The 18,642-nt window shown below is 39.2% G+C and overlaps 2 protein-coding genes across 2 annotated transcripts in view; one reads left to right on the forward strand and one right to left on the reverse strand.

The window, feature by feature from the left end:
- Positions 1 to 18,642, reverse strand: part of LOC133991866 (NACHT, LRR and PYD domains-containing protein 14-like) — a 721,507-nt gene that overhangs the window by 572,115 nt on the left and 130,750 nt on the right. The gene's annotated exons all lie outside the window — the stretch shown is intronic.
- On the forward strand, positions 9,029 to 17,271 carry LOC133992250 (NACHT, LRR and PYD domains-containing protein 3-like). The gene is made up of 9 exons (XM_062430970.1): positions 9,029 to 9,302; positions 10,597 to 12,394; positions 12,505 to 12,678; positions 13,501 to 13,674; positions 13,941 to 14,111; positions 14,657 to 14,703; positions 14,878 to 15,439; positions 15,533 to 15,579; positions 16,733 to 17,271. The coding sequence occupies exons 1-9, from the start codon at positions 9,029 to 9,031 to the stop codon at positions 17,269 to 17,271; spliced, it is 3,786 nt and encodes a 1,261-aa protein (XP_062286954.1).

Raw genomic sequence — 18,642 nt, forward strand, 5'->3', positions numbered from 1 at the left:
GTATTCTGTCATTGTGTTTCCGTCTCCTCGTCTCCATAGTAACAGCCGGTTAATACCTGCCCTTCAAAGGTATTATTTATAGACGCGGTTACCGTCAGCAACATTACCTTCAGGTTTGGTAAATCACAATGCGTGTGCTAAAGAACATATTAGCATTTTCTCCTCCCTGTATTTTGCACACTGGGGTTAAAACGCCTCATATTACATTCATTAAGGGACTCATTGCAGCAAGACATCATGGAGGTCACTGTTAGACCACCAACCATGATTTGGTTTTATTGACCCGTCTCTAGTTCTTCTTCTTCTTCTTCTTTATTTAACCAGGTTAGTAGCGATACACTTAGGGCCTGATTTACTAAAGGTCTGCGTGTGTAAAAACGTGACATCACCCGCAAAAAATGTGCAGCTGATCTACTAACGCAGCGCACTGAGGTTTGCATCTTACAACTGTGCAAGATAATACGCGCTGTTTATTTAGTACGTTTACCGTAATGAACGTAATATTAGTAGTTTACCATAATGAATGTAATGTTAGTAGTTTACCATAATGAATGTAATATTAGTAGTTTACCGTAATGACTGTAATATTAGTAGTTTACCATAATGAATGTAATGTTAGTAGTTTACCATAATGAATGTAATATTAGTAGTTTACCGTAATGAATGTAATATTAGTAGTTTACCATAATGAATGTAATGTTAGTAGTTTACCGTAATGAATGTAATATTAGTAGTTTACCGTAATGACTGTAATATTAGTAGTTTACCGTAATGAATGTAATATTAGTAGTTTACCATAATGAATGTAATATTAGTAGTTTACCGTAATGAATGTAATATTAGTAGTTTACCATAATGAATGTAATGTTAGTAGTTTACCATAATGAATGTAATATTAGTAGTTTACCGTAATGACTGTAATATTAGTAGTTTACCGTAATGAATGTAATATTAGTAGTTTACCGTAATGAATGTAATATTAGTAGTTTACCGTAATGAATGTAATATTAGTAGTTTACCATAATGAATGTAATATTAGTAGTTTACCGTAATGAATGTAATATTAGTAGTTTACCGTAATGAATGTAATATTAGTAGTTTACCATAATGAATGTAATATTAGTAGTTTACCGTAATGAATGTAATATTAGTAGTTTACCATAATGAATGTAATGTTAGTAGTTTACCATAATGAATGTAATATTAGTAGTTTACCGTAATGACTGTAATATCAGTAGTTTACCATAATGAATGTAATGTTAGTAGTTTACCGTAATGAATGTAATATTAGTAGTTTACCGTAATGACTGTAATATTAGTAGTTTACCGTAATGAATGTAATATTAGTAGTTTACCATAATGAATGTAATATTAGTAGTTTACCGTAATGAATGTAATATTAGTAGTTTACCGTAATGACTGTAATATTAGTAGTTTACCGTAATTAATGTAATATTAGTAGTTTACCATAATGAATGTAATATTAGTAGTTTACCGTAATGAATGTAATATTAGTAGTTTACCGTAATGAATGTAATATTAGTAGTTTACCGTAATGAATGTAATATTAGCAGTTTACCATAATGAATGTAATATTAGTAGTTTACCATAATGAATGTAATATTAGTAGTTTACCGTAATGAATGTAATGTTAGTAGTTTACCATAATGAATGTAATATTAGTAGTTTACCATAATGAATGTAATATTAGTAGTTTACCGTAATGATTGTAATATTAGTAGTTTACCATAATGAATGTAATATTAGTAGTTTACCGTAATGAATGTAATATTAGCAGTTTACCGTAATGAATGTAATATCAGTAGTTTACCGTAATGAATGTAATGTTAGTAGTTTACCGTAATGAATGTAATATCAGTAGTTTACCGTAATGAATGTAATGTTAGTAGTTTACCATAATGAATGTAATATCAGTAGTTTACCATAATGAATGTAATATTAATAGTTTACCATAATGAATGTAATATTAGTAGTTTACCATAATGAATGTAATGTTAGTAGTTTCCCGTAATGAATGTAATATTAGTAGTTTACCATAATGACTGTAATATTAGTAGTTTACCATAATGACTGTAATATTAGTAGTTTACCGTAATGACTGTAATATTAGTAGTTTACCGTAATGAATGTAATATTAGTAGTTTACCGTAATGAATGTAATATCAGTAGTTTACCGTAATGAATGTAATATTAGTAGTTTACCGTAATGAATGTAACATTAGTAGTTTACCGTAATGAATGTAATATGAGGCGTTTTAACCCCAGTGTGCAAAATACAGGGAGGAGAAAATGCAAATATGTTATTTAGCACACGCATTGTGATTTACCAAACCTGAAGGTAATGTTGCTGACGGTAACTGCGTCTATAAATAATAAGTTTGAAGGGCAGGTATTAACCGGCTGTTACCATGGAGACGAGGAGACGGAGGTACAATGACAGAATACACACAGGACGGAGTTTTTCCACCTGTGTTAATATTTGTGGTTTTACTAACAGCATTGACTTTGTCACTAATACTCTCCCATATGTGGGTTTTTCTGGTAATATTAGTTGTTGTTATAACTCAATATATTAGTTAACCTCTTCCACTAGAACCTGATCACATTTCATTTTGTTCTTGCAGCTTTCTGCTCGTCCAAACTCTCCATCAAGACACAAAACCCTCATTTAAATACTGCTGTCTGCAGCTGTTGCACCTGTTTTCATTTACGCAGTTATTCTTAGTAGATCACCTGCAAAACACATGTAAACTAAACACACAATCTATTGCACTGTGCACGCTATTTAGTACCCACTTTTTGGGATCTTAGTAAATCAGGCCCTTTGTGTTTCCATCCTTCCACTGCAACTCAACAAGGAACCACACACACACACACACACACACACAGAGGGGAAATGTTCATACTGAAAACACAGTATAGATTTGAAAGATGCTTTGTGTGAGTCGAGCTGCTGAAGCTTCACGTTAACGTCACCTGAACTTGTGTGAACAGGGAGGAGGTCAGGTGACGGTCAGGAGCTGAATCTGAGTCACACAGAGATCAAAGGTCAGAGATTGAGGCCAGGTCAGGTGTGCATGTATGCGTGCGTGTGTGTGTGTGTGTGTGTGTGTGTGTGTGTGTGGCTATGAGTGTATATTCTTAGCAGCAGCTGTGATGAGATTAAAGTGAACTTGAGGAGGAGATTTACACTCTGATCCTTTTAACACAGCACGCAACGCACACATTAACTTACTGTACGTGAGTCTATTTTATTCTACATTATATTTACACTCCAATGCATTCATCACTCTCTCCAGGGTCTTGCAGAGTTTTTGTGTGTGTGATTGCAGCCATTTGATTTTGCAGCAGTTTTTAGGGTTAGTTAGGGCTTATTTCTGTGTAATTGCATGAATTGGGGAAATGGCAGTTATATGCAATCACTTCCATGGATAAAAAGCATACTACATAAAACAGCTATATTTCAATGTTTGAATGTATTTTCGGAACATGATAATGGGCTCAAAGATGATAAAATTGTTGTAGTTATTCAGCAGAATTGCAAACTGTTACAGACACTGCAGTGATTTCCTGAATTTGCATAAATTACTGCAAATCGTAAAATCTCAATTTCATGGAGGGAATGATTCATCTGACAGCTGTGAGTATACAATTAATTCAAAGTATATAAAGTGATTTTAAGAAATATAATGATAAGATGACCCTGCTTATAGGTAAATGCATCAGTAATAGTAATCTAATAGGAAAATATATAATAATATAACACTAGCATGGGCCAATCTGCTGAAATACTTTAACCCTCCTGTTGTCCTCGAGTCAAGGAAGGAAGGGAGGAAGAAGGAAGGAAAGGAGGGAGGAAAGAAGAAGGGAAGGGAGGAAGGAAGGGAGGAAAAAGGAAGGAAAGGAGGGAGGAAAGAAGGAAAGGAAGGGAGGAAGGAAGGAGGGAAGGAAGGAAGGAGGGAGGAAGGAAGGGAGGAAAGGAAAAAAGGAAGGGAGGAAGGAAAGAAGGAAGGATGGAAGGGAGGAAGGAAAGGAGGAAGGAAGGGAGGAAGAAGGAAGGAAAGGAGGGAGGAAAGAAGGAAAGGAAGGGAGGAAGGAAAGAAGGAAAGGAAGGGAGGAAGGAAGGAGGGAAGGAAGGAAGGAAAGGGAAAAAGGAAGGGAGGAAGGAAAGGAAGGTAAGAAGGAAGGAAGGAAGGAAGGAAGGAAAGACGGATGGAGAAAGGAAAAGAGGAAAGCAGGAAGGAAGGAAAGAAGGACAGAGGAAAGAAGGAAGGGAGGAAGGTAGGGGTAGGAAAGAAAGAGAGAAGGAGGGAGGGAAGAAAGAAGGATGGAAAAAAGGTGGATTGAGGAAGGAAAGAAGGAAGGGAGGAAAGAGAGAAGGGAGAAAGGGAGGAAAGATGAACAGTCAAAACAGACAGGGTCAATTTGACCCGGGAGGACGACATGAAGGTTAACCGCAGCTGCTCACATTGTTCAATGAGTTTTGTCACAGAATTAATTGAAAAACAGACAAATGAAGAGAAGTCAGTGCTTCGCTCAGATCATAAAACCACACGCTATAAAAAACTACCATCATAGAGACAAAGCAAAGAAGTACCTGCTTTTATCTTCAGTGTATTGTCTCATGGTCTTCTGTCACTCCATGAGATGTACAGATAATTTACAGATACAAAGGTGACAGAGCCTGGCGACTATCTGTCACTTCATCATGACTGTCCTGATTAGACCGGGACTCAAACATGTAGGCAACAACCATAGACTGTATTTATTTATTTTATATATTTTATTGATGTACAGGAAACATTACAAAGAGACAATAGAACAATACAAACACACAGTCGTTAATATAACAACATAGCAGCCAGTTTCACTTAAAGAATATAAAGCAAAGGACATAACTCATGAGTTTTAGCAGCTTTCTTATTATTTGAATCACTAATAGTTTTTATATATTGTTTGGTTTCCTTTTCAAATGCAATAAATGAAAGCTTTGTGTTACTAAATTTAGCCTTATGAATGTGGTATTTTCCTAAAAGAATTAATAAATGAATAATATATAATTGTGTTTTTTTTTCTTATCATCGCTATGGATACCAAACAGAAGTCAGAGTCTATTTTAACAACAATAAAATGGGTTAGGTCTTTCCAGAACTTACTAGAGTGGAGACATTGCCAAAACATATGGACAACAGTTTCAGAGACAGATCACACAACAGCAACAACAGAAGAACCTGGCAGATAATGATTGGAAGAACAGCCGGCCTGATCTGAACCAGTGTTCTCATTATTGGACCGACCAACCCAACAACATGCTGGCACCAGAACAGCTAGAGCCAATAATCAATGTTCAATTCACTAATCATGTCAGCAGATCTGCAGCTGTCTTGCATAGTGAGTGAAAGAGAGGAGCAGAGCTGTCAGCTGATCGCCACCTGCTGGTGAGTTGGATCGCAGCAGGCGAGTCAAACAAACCCGGTCAACTCGTGTTCAGTGAGGGTGAAGTGGGAGAAGGTTGGGGATCTGAAATCTGAGTGGGTGGAAAGTAATTGAGGAGATTTACTCAAGTACAGTTTGAGGTACTTGTACTTTACTGTAGTACAGTTTGAGGTACTTGTACTTTACTGTAGTACAGTTTGAGGTACTTGTACTTTACTGTAGTACAGTTTGAGGTACTTGTACTTTACTGTAGTACAGTTTGAGGTACTTGTACTTTACTGTAGTACAGTTAGAGGTACTTGTACTTTACTGTAGTATAGTTTGAGGTACTTGTACTTTACTGTAGTACAGTTAGAGGTACTTGTACTTTACTGTAGTACAGTTAGAGGTACTTGTACTTTACTGTAGTACAGTTTGAGGTACTTGTACTTTGTTGTAGTACAGTTTTGAGGTACTTGTATTTTACTGTAGTACAGTTTGAGGTACTTGTACTTTACTGTAGTACAGTTAGAGGTACTTGTACTTTACTGTAGTATAGTTTGAGGTACTTGTACTTTACTGTAGTACAGTTAGAGGTACTTGTACTTTACTGTAGTACAGTTAGAGGTACTTGTACTTTACTGTAGTACAGTTTGAGGTACTTGTACTTTATTGTAGTACAGTTTGAGGTACTTGTACTTTACTGTAGTACAGTTAGAGGTACTTGTACTTTACTGTAGTACAGTTTGAGGTACTTGTACTTTATTGTAGTACAGTTTGAGGTACTTGTACTTTACTGCAGTACAGTTTGAGGTATTTGTACTTTGTTGTAGTACAGTTTGAGGTACTTGTACTTTACTGTAGTACAGTTTGAGGTACTAGTACTTTACTGTAGTACATTTTGAGGTACTTGTACTTTACTGTAGTACAGTCTGAGGTACTTGTACTTTACTGTAGTACAGTTTGAGGTACTTGTACTTTATTGTAGTACAGTTTGAGGTACTTGTACTTTACTGCAGTACAGTTTGAGGTATTTGTACTTTATTGTAGTACAGTTTGAGGTACTTGTACTTTACTGTAGTACAGTTTTGAGGTACTTGTACTTTGTTGTAGTACAGTTTGAGGTACTAGTACTTTACTGTAGTACAGTTTGAGGTACTTGTACTTTACTGTAGTACAGTCTGAGGTACTTGTACTTTACTGTAGTACAGTCTGAGGTACTTGTACTTTATTGTAGTACAGTTTGAGGTACTTGTACTTTACTGCAGTACAGTTTGAGGTATTTGTACTTTGTTGTAGTACAGTTTGAGGTACTTGTACTTTACTGTAGTACAGTTTGAGGTACTAGTACTTTACTGTAGTACATTTTGAGGTACTTGTACTTTACTGTAGTACAGTCTGAGGTACTTGTACTTTACTGTAGTACAGTTTGAGGTACTTGTACTTTATTGTAGTACAGTTTGAGGTACTTGTACTTTACTGTAGTACAGTTTGAGGTACTTGTACTTTACTGCAGTACAGTTTGAGGTATTTGTACTTTATTGTAGTACAGTTTGAGGTACTTGTACTTTACTGTAGTACAGTTTTGAGGTACTTGTACTTTGTTGTAGTACAGTCTGAGGTACTGATGTCTAACACAAGTCACACTTATTAGGATCAATATGTACTAATCAGTATAGATGACATCATGATGACACTTTGATGAGTATTGATGACATATGGAATAATATTCCACATAGTATTAATGTCAGTATTAGTACGTGTACTAATATTAATAGTGTTGTACTGAGAGTATTGCAGTTACTCATTCTGACCACTGGAGGTCGCTGATCAGTCATAAATATTTACACCTTCATTGATTGATTGAGAAGATTTATTAAAGTACAGTTAGAGGTACTTGTACTTTACTGTAGTACAGTTTGAGGTACTTGTACTTTACTGCAGTACAGTTTGAGGTACTTGTACTTTACTCTAGTACAGTTTGAGGTACTTGTACTTTACTGTAGTACAGTTTGAGGTACTTGTACTTTACTGTAGTACAGTTTGAGGTACTTGTACTTTACTGTAGTATTTCCATGTGATGCTACTTTCTACATCTCAGAGGGAAATATTGTACTTTCTACTCCACTACATTTATTTGACAGCTTTAGTTACTTTTCAGATGCAGATTTGACACAATGGATAATATAACAAGCTTCCTCTTTAGCCCCACACTGTTATTTCTGCCGGCTTTTACACAAACTAACATTAACCAGGCTATGATCTGTCAGTAGTTTTCATTCTCAGCAGCTGTTATTTTACCTGTATTTTCTTTGATGAAGATTTGCAGCATTTACTCCCTGACTCAAAGCACTTGCTTACATTATGACGTTTGTGAGGAATGCAGGAAGTTTTCTGAGAGCGACTATCATGGGACTCTTGGCCAACAGGGAGACGGACTGACCCCTTATCGGATGGGTGGGACTGCAGTTATTTCCGTGTTTTGAGCGTGTGGTGAACATTCAGTTTTAAGAGACAGTTTGGTTTGACTTGTTTTAACGTCACACTGATGTCATTATCAGACCAGATGATTACTGACAGCTGGACTGAAGAGGCTCATGAAGGTGGACAGTGATGTGAAGAGTTCAGCAGGTGAGAGTCCGACCAGAGTCATCTGTAAAGGTTTGATCACACTTGGTAGTGTGGATTAGGGTAATGGAGTTCGGTAAAGTTGGAAAGATATTCACAGAATTTCCGGGATCAATAAGTCACATGCGAAGCGTTCTTTAAACATAAATGATGCATTTTCCTCACCGTAATAGCCTAGACTGAGCTACAAGGACCAAAAACTCGATTTTTACAAAAGCAAGCCGTCCTCTGATCGCAACGGATAACATTGATCTCTGCGCAGCCGGCAGGGACCGTCTGCAAATAACAATACCAGAGGACAATCAATAACTGCTCTGGTATACAATCTAATGACTCCAAAATCACTACACGCATCAACGGTCTCCTCATGATCATACTACAACAGCTGTTTTGGAAAAAATATGCTTTTGCATAATTTTGGTGAATTTTTTAGGCTATTGCAATTAATGATCAATGTTGTTCACAATGTTGTTGTTCCCTCTTCCACTTCTTAATGTAGAGAGTAGAAGCAGCTTCTGAAACTCTTAGGCTTCGATACAGTAGAACACCATTCAAGATTTTCCCAGTTTGTATTTCCTTTATAAAATAGCGTCCCCCATTTTCTAATCCATAACTCGTTTTCAACTCCTGGAAGTTCATTACATATCCTTTCCTTGTTAATGTACACATGGCTGTAAGCCCTTTCCTACCCCAGTCCCTAAAGTTGTGGTCACTTAAGCCTGGCCTAAATCACCTATAGTATATATAGTCACTTGTTCATCAGTATTCCTGCTACAATTACACCATGAAGACAAAAGAACACTCCAAGAAAAGGTTATTGAAAAATATAAGTCAGAGAAAGCCACTGTTGAAGAAAACTTGACTATTAAATCTTGACTAAGTTCACCCAACGACTTGGGAGACTCCAAGGTCAACTGGTCAAATTATTTCTTTGATCTTTTTTGATTCTTCACAGGGAGACAAGATGGCCACACCTAAAGAATTGCTCTTGGAAACTTTGGAGGATTTAAGAGCAGAGGACTTTAAAAAGTTCAAGTGGTACCTGCAGGAGAAGATGCTTGAAGGCTTCAGAACAATCCGAAGGTGTCGACTAGAGAATGCTGACAGAATGGACACAGTGGATCAGATGTTCCAGAACTACTGTATATACACTATTAAAGTGGCCAGAATGGTTTTGGAGAAGACAAATCACAATGATCTTGTGGAGAATTTATCAAGCCCTGCTTTTGAACCTACAGGTAAGTCTTTAAAAAAGGAATATAGTTACATCACAGAATACTTTTAGACTGTGATGAGGTCATTAACATGGCAGTAACAACAGATAAAGTAAAAGTGCAGATATTGAAACTTCCCTCACTATATCAATAAATCTGGTTTATGTTGGGAATCACCATGACCCTTAATTGGAGCTTTGTCCTCAGGGACAATAGCTTCTGGTCACCCAAGGCAAATTAGTCCCAGGATATGGGCCATCTGGCCCATTAGTTTTCTTCATCCTCCACCTAAACACATCTTTTACCTTGATGTATTGTATGTCACTATGTTACAGACATCACCATGAATATAGTGCAGCCTAGGATAATCTCTGAAACAGACAGTGTTTCTTACCTGTTTGCTGACGCCAGCAACATCTCCTTAGGAAGCAGAAGCCATTGCCAACCAAGTTGCATACCTTTAGCTTGCAATGTGAACGTGACAGAGGAGGGCCCTCGTTCACTGTTATGCTGTTGATCATTATTTCATGCCCCTTCTGCTTCATACCATGACCCCAAAGTAATATCAAGGCCAAAAGTCCAAAACCGAAAAAAATTGACCTGAAAGTGAAAAAAAAAGATTTGAAACTGTAAAAACAAAATTCTTTGGATGAAAGTAAATCATTTATTAAAAAATAACAGTTGTGTTTCCGAGCAATATGATGAAGGGGGGATTTGGGTCATGGAATTGAAATGGCCATTTTCAAAGTCTCCATCGAAGGAGCTGCTGTCTTGACTTCTGTCCAGAAGGTTGTCTGTCTCAAGTCTTTTAGGGTATTGGGAGGCCTGAAGGATTGTAGCTTCTGTAGTCGAGAAAACAAAACATTGAGAAGTCAATCCAAAAGAGGCTCTAGCAAGAAGACAGACGATATTGCCCAATAATGGAAGTAATACTTTCACAAACTCCTGACCCTGAAAGGTTTGGTGGTTTTGTCCAGTAGAGGTTACTAAGGTAGTCAAAGAGGATCACAGTGGTAAAATGCCAGATGTGGATGAGATTTGTCCTGAGATGTTGAAGGCTCTGGACATTGTTATGCTGTCTTGGGTGACATGCCTGTCCACTACTATTTGGAAGTAGGATATGTCAGAAAGCAGTGTGAGAGTACTGGAGAGGAAGCTTAAAACAAACTCAAATTCAGGAGGAGTTTTTGGTGTAAATGATTGTACAATTGTTACAGAATTAATCACAAAACAAACAACATATTAATCAGATTCTGACTGATAAATCAGAAAGGTGCATTACTCTCTCAATAATGTTGTCGCTCTTTTATTCATTCAGAGATCCTTGCCCAGTGTCAGCATAAAGTCAAATCCAAGCTGAAGAAGAAATTCCAGTATTTGTTTGAGAAAATCACAAAGGCCCGAAACACAAAACTTCTAGAAGAGTTCTACACTGAGATCTACATCATCATGGAAGAAACTGGAGACATCAACAAGGCACATGAGATCAGACAGCTTGAAACGGCATCTAAGAAACCAGACAGACCAGAAACAACAATCAGACATGAAGACATCTTTAGAGCCTCACCGGGAAGAGATGAACCAATCAGAACAGTGATGACAAAAGGATTGGCTGGCATTGGGAAAACAGTTTTAACACAGAAGTTAACTCTGGACTGGGCTGAAGACAAAGCCAACCAGGACATACACTTCACATTTCCATTCACTTTCAGAGAGCTGAATGTGCTGAAAGAGAAAAAGTACAGCTTGGTGGAACTTGTTCATCACTTCTTTACAGAAACCAAAGAAGCAGGAATCTGCAGGTTTGAAGAGTTCCAGGTTGTGTTCATCTTTGACGGTCTGGATGAGTGTCGACTTCCTCTGGACTTCCACAACACTGAGATCCTGACTGATGTTACAGAGTCCACCTCAGTGGATGTGCTGCTGACAAACCTCATCAGGGGGACACTGCTTCCCTCTGCTCGCCTCTGGATAACCACACGACCTGCAGCAGCCAATCAGATCCCTCCTGAGTGTGTTGGCATGGTGACAGAGATCAGAGGGTTCACTGACCCACAGAAGGAGGAGTACTTCAGGAAGAGATTCATAGATGAGGAGCAGGCCAGAACCATCATCTCCCACATCAAGACATCACGAAGCCTCCACATCATGTGCCACATCCCAGTCTTCTGCTGGATCACTGCTACAGTTCTGGAGGATGTGTTGAAAAGCAGAAAGAGAGGAGAGCTGCCCAAGACCCTGACTGAGATGTACATCCACTTCCTGGTGGTTCAGGCCAAACTCAAGAATGTCAAGTATCATGGAAGAGCTGAGACAGATCCACACTGGAACCGAGAAAACAGGAAGATGATTGAGTCTCTGGGAAAACTGGCTTTTGAGCAGCTGCAGAAAGGCAACCTGATCTTCTATGAATCAGACCTGACAGAGTGTGGCATCGATATCAAAGCAGCCTCAGTCTGCTCAGGAGTGTTCACACAGTTCTTTAAAGAGGAGAGAGGGCTGTACCAGGACAAGGTGTTCTGCTTCGTCCATCTGAGTGTTCAGGAGTTTCTGGCTGCTCTTCATGTCCATCTGACATTCATCAAGTCTGGAGTCAATCTGCTGGCAGGAGAACAAACAATATCCCAGAAGTCTGAAACTAATCAAGAATCTGCAGAGACACATCTGTACCAGAGTGCTGTGGACGAGGCCTTAAAGAGTCCAAATGGACACCTGGACTTGTTCCTCCGCTTCCTCCTGGGTCTTTCACTGCAGACCAATCAGACTCTCCTACGAGGTCTGCTGACACAGACAGGAAGAAGCTCACAGACCAATCAGAAAACAGTCGAGTACATCAAGAAGAAGATCAGTGAGAATCTGTCTGCAGAGAGAAGCATCAATCTGTTCCACTGTCTGAATGAACTGAATGATAATTCTCTATTGGAGTATATTCAACGTTACCTGAGATCAGGAAGTCTCTCTGTAGATACACTGTCTCTTGCTCAGTGGTCAGCTCTGTGCTTCGTCTTACTGTCATCAGAAAAGAATCTGGACGTGTTTGACCTGAAGAAATACTCTGCTTCAGAGGTGGCTCTTCTGAGGCTGCTGCCAGTGGTTAAAAACTCCAAGAAATCTCTGTAGGTGCACAGATGGATTTATTCCTCATAACCTGAATAATAGTCTTTTTAACAGAACACAAAAAGAAACAGCTTACTACTTGTTTTTTTTCTCTCTTTTGTCTCTTTAGACTGAGTGGCTGTAACCTCTCAGAGGAAAGCTGTGAGGCTCTGTCTTCAGTTCTCAGCTCCCAGTCCTCTAATCTGAGAGATCTGGACCTGAGTAACAATGATCTGAAGGATTCAGGAGTGAAGCAGCTGTCTGTTGGACTGAAGAGTCCAGACTGCAGACTGGAAACTCTCAGGTCTGATTGACTTACAGTTTGTATTTAATGATCTGAGATATTTCATTATGTCAACGTTTAAATTCCATCAGATGGTTTCTGATTCAACTCAATATTCTGTTCATCGCAAAGACACAAACTATATTATTATCTGAAGAAGCCTATAATGCTTTGATATCATGTGATTTGAAACAGTGATTTCACTATTTATTCTAGAGTTAATCAAAATTAACTGTAAGTATTTTAGCCATTACACATTACTGTATTTAGCAATGCTTGGCTGCTTATTGTCTAGATTTCCGGTTTATATTTCAGTTTAACTGACTACATTTAATATGCTCCTATATATGAGCCTGTTAAAATCCAACTCGGTTTCCTTAAAGCTAAAGTGCAAGCGGAGATATTTGTTACTTCTGATTTACCTTAAGTCTAAACACAAGTTATCTCTGACCAGTTTGAACTTTTGAGCTCTGGGAGGCACTACAGAGTTCCTTTGGCAACCAAGAATACTTATAAGAAGTTTTTTTTTTTTTTACACTTATACAATTAATGTTTTAAACACTTCCAAATGATCAGTACGCACACAGGAACTATTATGCACTGTATTTTTATACCTTACATATTTTATGTATTATGTATTTTAAGAAGGATTTTGTGTCATTTTATGGACTCTATGTTGTTCATGTAATTTCTGTCTACTGTATGTCTGTTATTGATGAGCCAAAGACAATTTTGCACCATCGTGGATTATAAAGTTTTATTCTATTCTATTCTATTCTATTCTGACAAATCAAATTATAATAATAATGACATTTCTCATTTTTTAAATTTGTGTCCCTTCAGGCTGAATATATGTAACATCTCAGAGGAAAGCTGTGAAGCTATGTCCTCAGTTCTCAGCTCCCAGTCCTCTAGTCTGAGAAATCTGGACCTGAGTAACAACAACCTGCAGGATTCAGGAGTGAAGCAGCTGTTTGTCGGATTGAGGAATCCAGACTGCAGACTGGAAACTCTCAGGTCAGGATTTATTAATTTGGTCAAATTATGAGGTTTCCTGATTTACAGGTGTAGTTGACATGAGTTTGTTTCTAGACTCTGTGAGGTACTCTCATTAACATATTTTTAATGTGTTCTCTGAGATATGTAATACCACAATCATTTACAGAATCCGAAATTAACTTTTAAGTGTTCTAACATATGTTAATTAGGGAAGAATACACAAAATGTGTTTTTCTGAGTGACACTGTAAAAAAATTACTTAAAAATATTTTTTGTGTGTTCAGTCTGTCAGGATGTCTGATCAAAGAGGAAGGCTGTGCTTCTTTGGCTTCAGCTCTGAACTCCAACCCCTCCCATCTGAGAGAGCTGGACCTGAGCTACAATCATCCTGGAGACTCAGGAGAGAAGCTGTCTGCTGGACTGAAAGATCCGAACTGGAGACTGGACACTCTCAGGTATGTACAGACAGGTGGACACTCTCAGGTATGGACAGACAGGTGGACACTCTCAGGTATGGACAGACAGGTGGACACTCTCAGGTATGGACAGACAGGTAGACACTCTCAGGTATCGTGCCGGACTTTGGTTTGGAGGGGCGGAAGTTCTGTACAGACCTTCTTAGCTTCTATATGTGACAGGGCGACTGTGGTTCAGGAGGTAAAGCGGTCGTCCACCAATTGAAAGATTGGCGGTTCGATTCCCGGCTCCTCCAGTCTACATGTCGTTGTGTCCTTGGGCACAAAGACAACGTAAGACACTTAACCCCAAACTGCTCCTGTTGCGCCAACGGTGTGTGAATGGTTAGTTTCATCCTGATGAGCAGTTCCCTGTGTGGTAGCTCCTGTCATCAGTGTATGAATGTGTGTTAACGGGTGAATGAGATATGTAGTATAAAAGAGCTTTGAGTGGTCATAACAACTAGAAAAGCGCTAAGTACAGTCCATTTACAACAACATAAGTTCCCAAGAATGACTGAAGGTTTGCATTCTCCTCCTTTCAGCCTGCAGCCTGCTGGAGTCCAGTGGTTGGCACCAGGTCTGAGGAAGTGTAAGTCTGTTTTTCACTTGATTCATGAAAACAAAGCAGCACACATTCAATCATATTCAGAGTGTGACATCACTCATTGACATCCTACTGAGGATGTAGATGATGTCATAATCAGATCATCAAACAGTTGATAGATTAATAACTGCTGCTGTGCTGTGTATTGTTCTCTTTCAGATTTCCGTGAACTCACACTGGATCCAAACTCAGTGAACAGAAAACTCAAACTGTCTTACAACAACAAGAGGGTGACCACTGTGGAGGATGATCGACCATATCCTGATCATCCAGACAGATTTCATTACTGGCCTCAGCTGCTGTGTAGAGATGGTCTGACTGGTCGCTGTTACTGGGAGGTCGAGTGGACAGGAGAGGTTCATGTATCAGTGACTTACAGAGGAAACAACAGGAGAGGATGCAGTTATGAGTTTATGTTTGGACGGAATGATCAGTCCTGGAGTCTGATGTGCTGTGCTGGTGGTTATTTTGCCTGCCACAATAACATAGAAACACATATCCCTTCCTCCTCCTCCTCCTCCTCCTCCTCCTCCTCTGTCTCTAACAGAGTAGCAGTGTATGTGGACTGTCCTGCTGGCTTTCTGTCCTTCTACAGAGTCTCCTCTGACACACTGATCCACCTCCACACCTTCAACACCACATTCACTGAACCTCTGTATGTTGGGTTCTGGCTCTGGTCTGGTTCCTCAGTGTTTCTGTGCCCTCTGGTGGAGCAACAGATGTAAGTGTTGTATTTAGAAATATCAGTGAATATATATATATAACAATGTATGTTCATTAGAGTGACTGAATGTCCATGCTCTTCTCCTTTCAGGGTGCAGCCTGCTGAAGACCAATGTTCTGCATCAAGTTTCAGGGCTTGTAAGTGTGTTTTTCACTTGATTAATGAAAACAAAGCAGCACCCATTCAACCATATTCACACTGTGACATCACTCACTGATATAATTGGCATGGGAAGCACTGAATATGTGTGTGGGACAATTTAATGGGGGATTCTGAGGGTCCTCCCCTTGAACATTTTTGACAGACTAGATCATGTGCTGTATTCTGGTGCCTTTTAACAGATGTGCTGATACTTTTATGTGACTATACTGACAAGAGAAAAATTATGGGTACGGTTTTTAATTACATTCAGAGGAAGTGTTTGGCCCCAGATCACATGTTTGAAGATATTAAAAAGCTAAAAGCAAAGAAATAAATTTGATGATTAATTAAGAGCCATCTCTAATAATAACTTAGTGTTTATTTTAACTTGAGAATCTCTTCATGTTTGCATGTAATTGTAATTCCTGTTAAATTATTTTTTTACACACACATCTTTAGACACATTAACACTAATACCAACAAGCACTCTACATAAATATTTATGGCTGAACCTCCAGGCAAATTATACCAATGTATGGATTAATTTAATCATTGGAGTAATACACAGGTAAAATGTTTACTTGCAAATTGTGATATTTTTGTGTAGTCTATGCCTTTTAAAATTAATAACAATGAATTTGATGGTGCATTATTGATTTACAGTCTGAAAGTGAGCACAGCACAGGATGGATCACCTAGGAATGGCTATTGGTCATATAGGGCACTTTGATTAAAATGTTTACCGTTCAATATTCCAATTATTTTTTTATTTTAAGCTGTCAAATCCCTAACAGTGTAACACCTTAACTCAGCTACCTGGCATCTGAGCATCAATGACAACCAAATGTCAGCATTGCTCATATGAATGTGTGCTCTTTGTTAATCTGCCTGGCTGTAAGGTAGCAGAGAAAACGTGGGATGGAGTATCATTGATTTGGGTGTTCTCTTAATCAGCAAACAGGTTGGATTTTAAATGAAGCACCAAGAGTGGATAGACTGATGGTAAAGACATCATAAAGTGTGAAGGTCTAAACTAATAATTTTTAAAGTGTCCCAAACTCATATAATAGCTGCAACGCCCATGATTGAGATCAGAACATCAAACATAGATCAATAACTGCTGCTGTACTGTGTATTGTTCTCTTTCAGTTTTCCGTGAACTCACACTGGATCCAAACACAGTGAACAGAAAACTCAAACTGTCTTACAACAACAAGAGGGTGACCACTGTGGAGGAGGATCGACCATATCCTGATCATCCAGACAGATTTCATTACTGGCCTCAGCTGCTGTGTAGAGATGGTCTGACTGGTCGCTGTTACTGGGAGGTCGAGTGGACAGGAGAGGTTCATGTATCAGTGACTTACAGAGAAATCAACAGGAGAGGATGCAGTTATGAGTTTTTGTTTGGAAGGAATGATCAGTCCTGGAGTCTGAAGTGCTGTGCTGCTGGTTATTTTGCCTGCCACAATAACATAGAAACACACATCCCCTGCTCCTCCTCTGTTTCTAACAGAGTAGCAGTGTATGTGGACTGTCCTGCTGGCACTTTGTCCTTCTACAGAGTCTCCTCTGACACACTGATCCACCTCCACACCTTCAACACCACATTCACTGAACCTCTGTATGCTGGGTTCTGGCTCTGGTCTGGTTCCTCAGTGTTTCTGTGCCCTCTGGTGGAGCATTAGATGTCAGATCACCTGCAACCTCAGAGTCATTGGCAGCAGACTTCCAAACTGTGGGGATGTGTTGCTTTTTCACAGAATTAAGAAAATTGCATAAAGCCTGTGTCAAGGATTGAAGGATTGAAACCTGTAAATTAAATTGTTATATTGTTTTTGTATTGGTGCTGTTGGGCCTCGACTTTACTGGTGAAATGAACTCAGCAAATGACTTTCTTTGTTTTCTGAATTAAGGCCTATATGTAAAGACAAATCCTGTTTTGAGTGTCTTCACCCCTCAAACAATGGAAAGAGCTCCAAGGGAGGACTCTCTGCCCCCCTGGACTAGGGTCAAATCACCCTAGAACTCAAGTTCCCATATTCCCCTTGGTTCTTGTACCTGATTGGCTGTGAAACACCCGAATCACTTCCGGCCGCTGACATCACCGAAATCTTTAAAATGGAGACGCGCAAATAATACCTCACGATCACCAGTCAACAAGTGAACGAGATGCTGTCTCCGTTTGCAACTGGCCTAAAAAGGAAACCATACACGAGTATTCCTCCCCAACCTTTCTCCGAAGCTTACTGAATGATACACGAAGCTCGGGACGAGAAGAAAACTTCAACCGTGTTCCCGTGAACGCCACCCTGTTAACAGATCCGCAAGAGCCTGCTAACCAAAAGCAGCTCTTAAAACCCTTTTCCTGCAGAAGAAACATAGGGACACCCCTCGTTTGAACCCGTGGATGATCTATACCCACGAGTTGACAATGCTGATCTTTCCGACATAGAGCTGAAATCAGCGCCCGTTAACCTGAAGGATCGGGACGCTTGAGGACAGTGTCGGATTACCCCTAACGGACCTTGAACGCCAAGCCCATCAAGCTTATAAGAGGTTGTCGTCTGGGCGGAGTTGTTAGTGTGTGTATAATACTAGTTTAGTATTATTTTGTATTACTGCTTAAGTTTGTGTTTTGGGACCGCCGTGCCGTACTTGCTGTGGACTCTGAGGAATCTTGTTTACAGTTGTTGCCATAGTGATATGCTGAACTGTTTCCGTTAGCCCGCCAGTGCTTGTGTTAATGTGTTTGTAGAGGAATGAAGTCACTCTGTTGAGTTAAGAGACCAGATAAAGCAGCCATAGACCTGCTGTGGCTCGCCAATATCTGTGGACAGACCAACCGCTTCATTTCCTTTACAACCATGTCTCTATCTGCGTTGGCAACTTAACAACCCACTCTTGAGCGAGAGGAATAACAGCTTTGTTAGCCAGCATCAGGTAACACGTGTCCACAGCCTCCACGCTGTGCGCATGTTTATCTGTGTACTAAGCTCACCATTCTCTCTCTCTGTTGAAAGCCATCTTCCCTGCTTCTCTTTCTCTTCTCTTCTTAC

The sequence above is a fragment of the Scomber scombrus genome, chromosome 12 (genome assembly GCF_963691925.1).
Source record: "Scomber scombrus chromosome 12, fScoSco1.1, whole genome shotgun sequence".
Classification (NCBI taxonomy): Eukaryota; Metazoa; Chordata; class Actinopteri; order Scombriformes; family Scombridae; genus Scomber; species Scomber scombrus.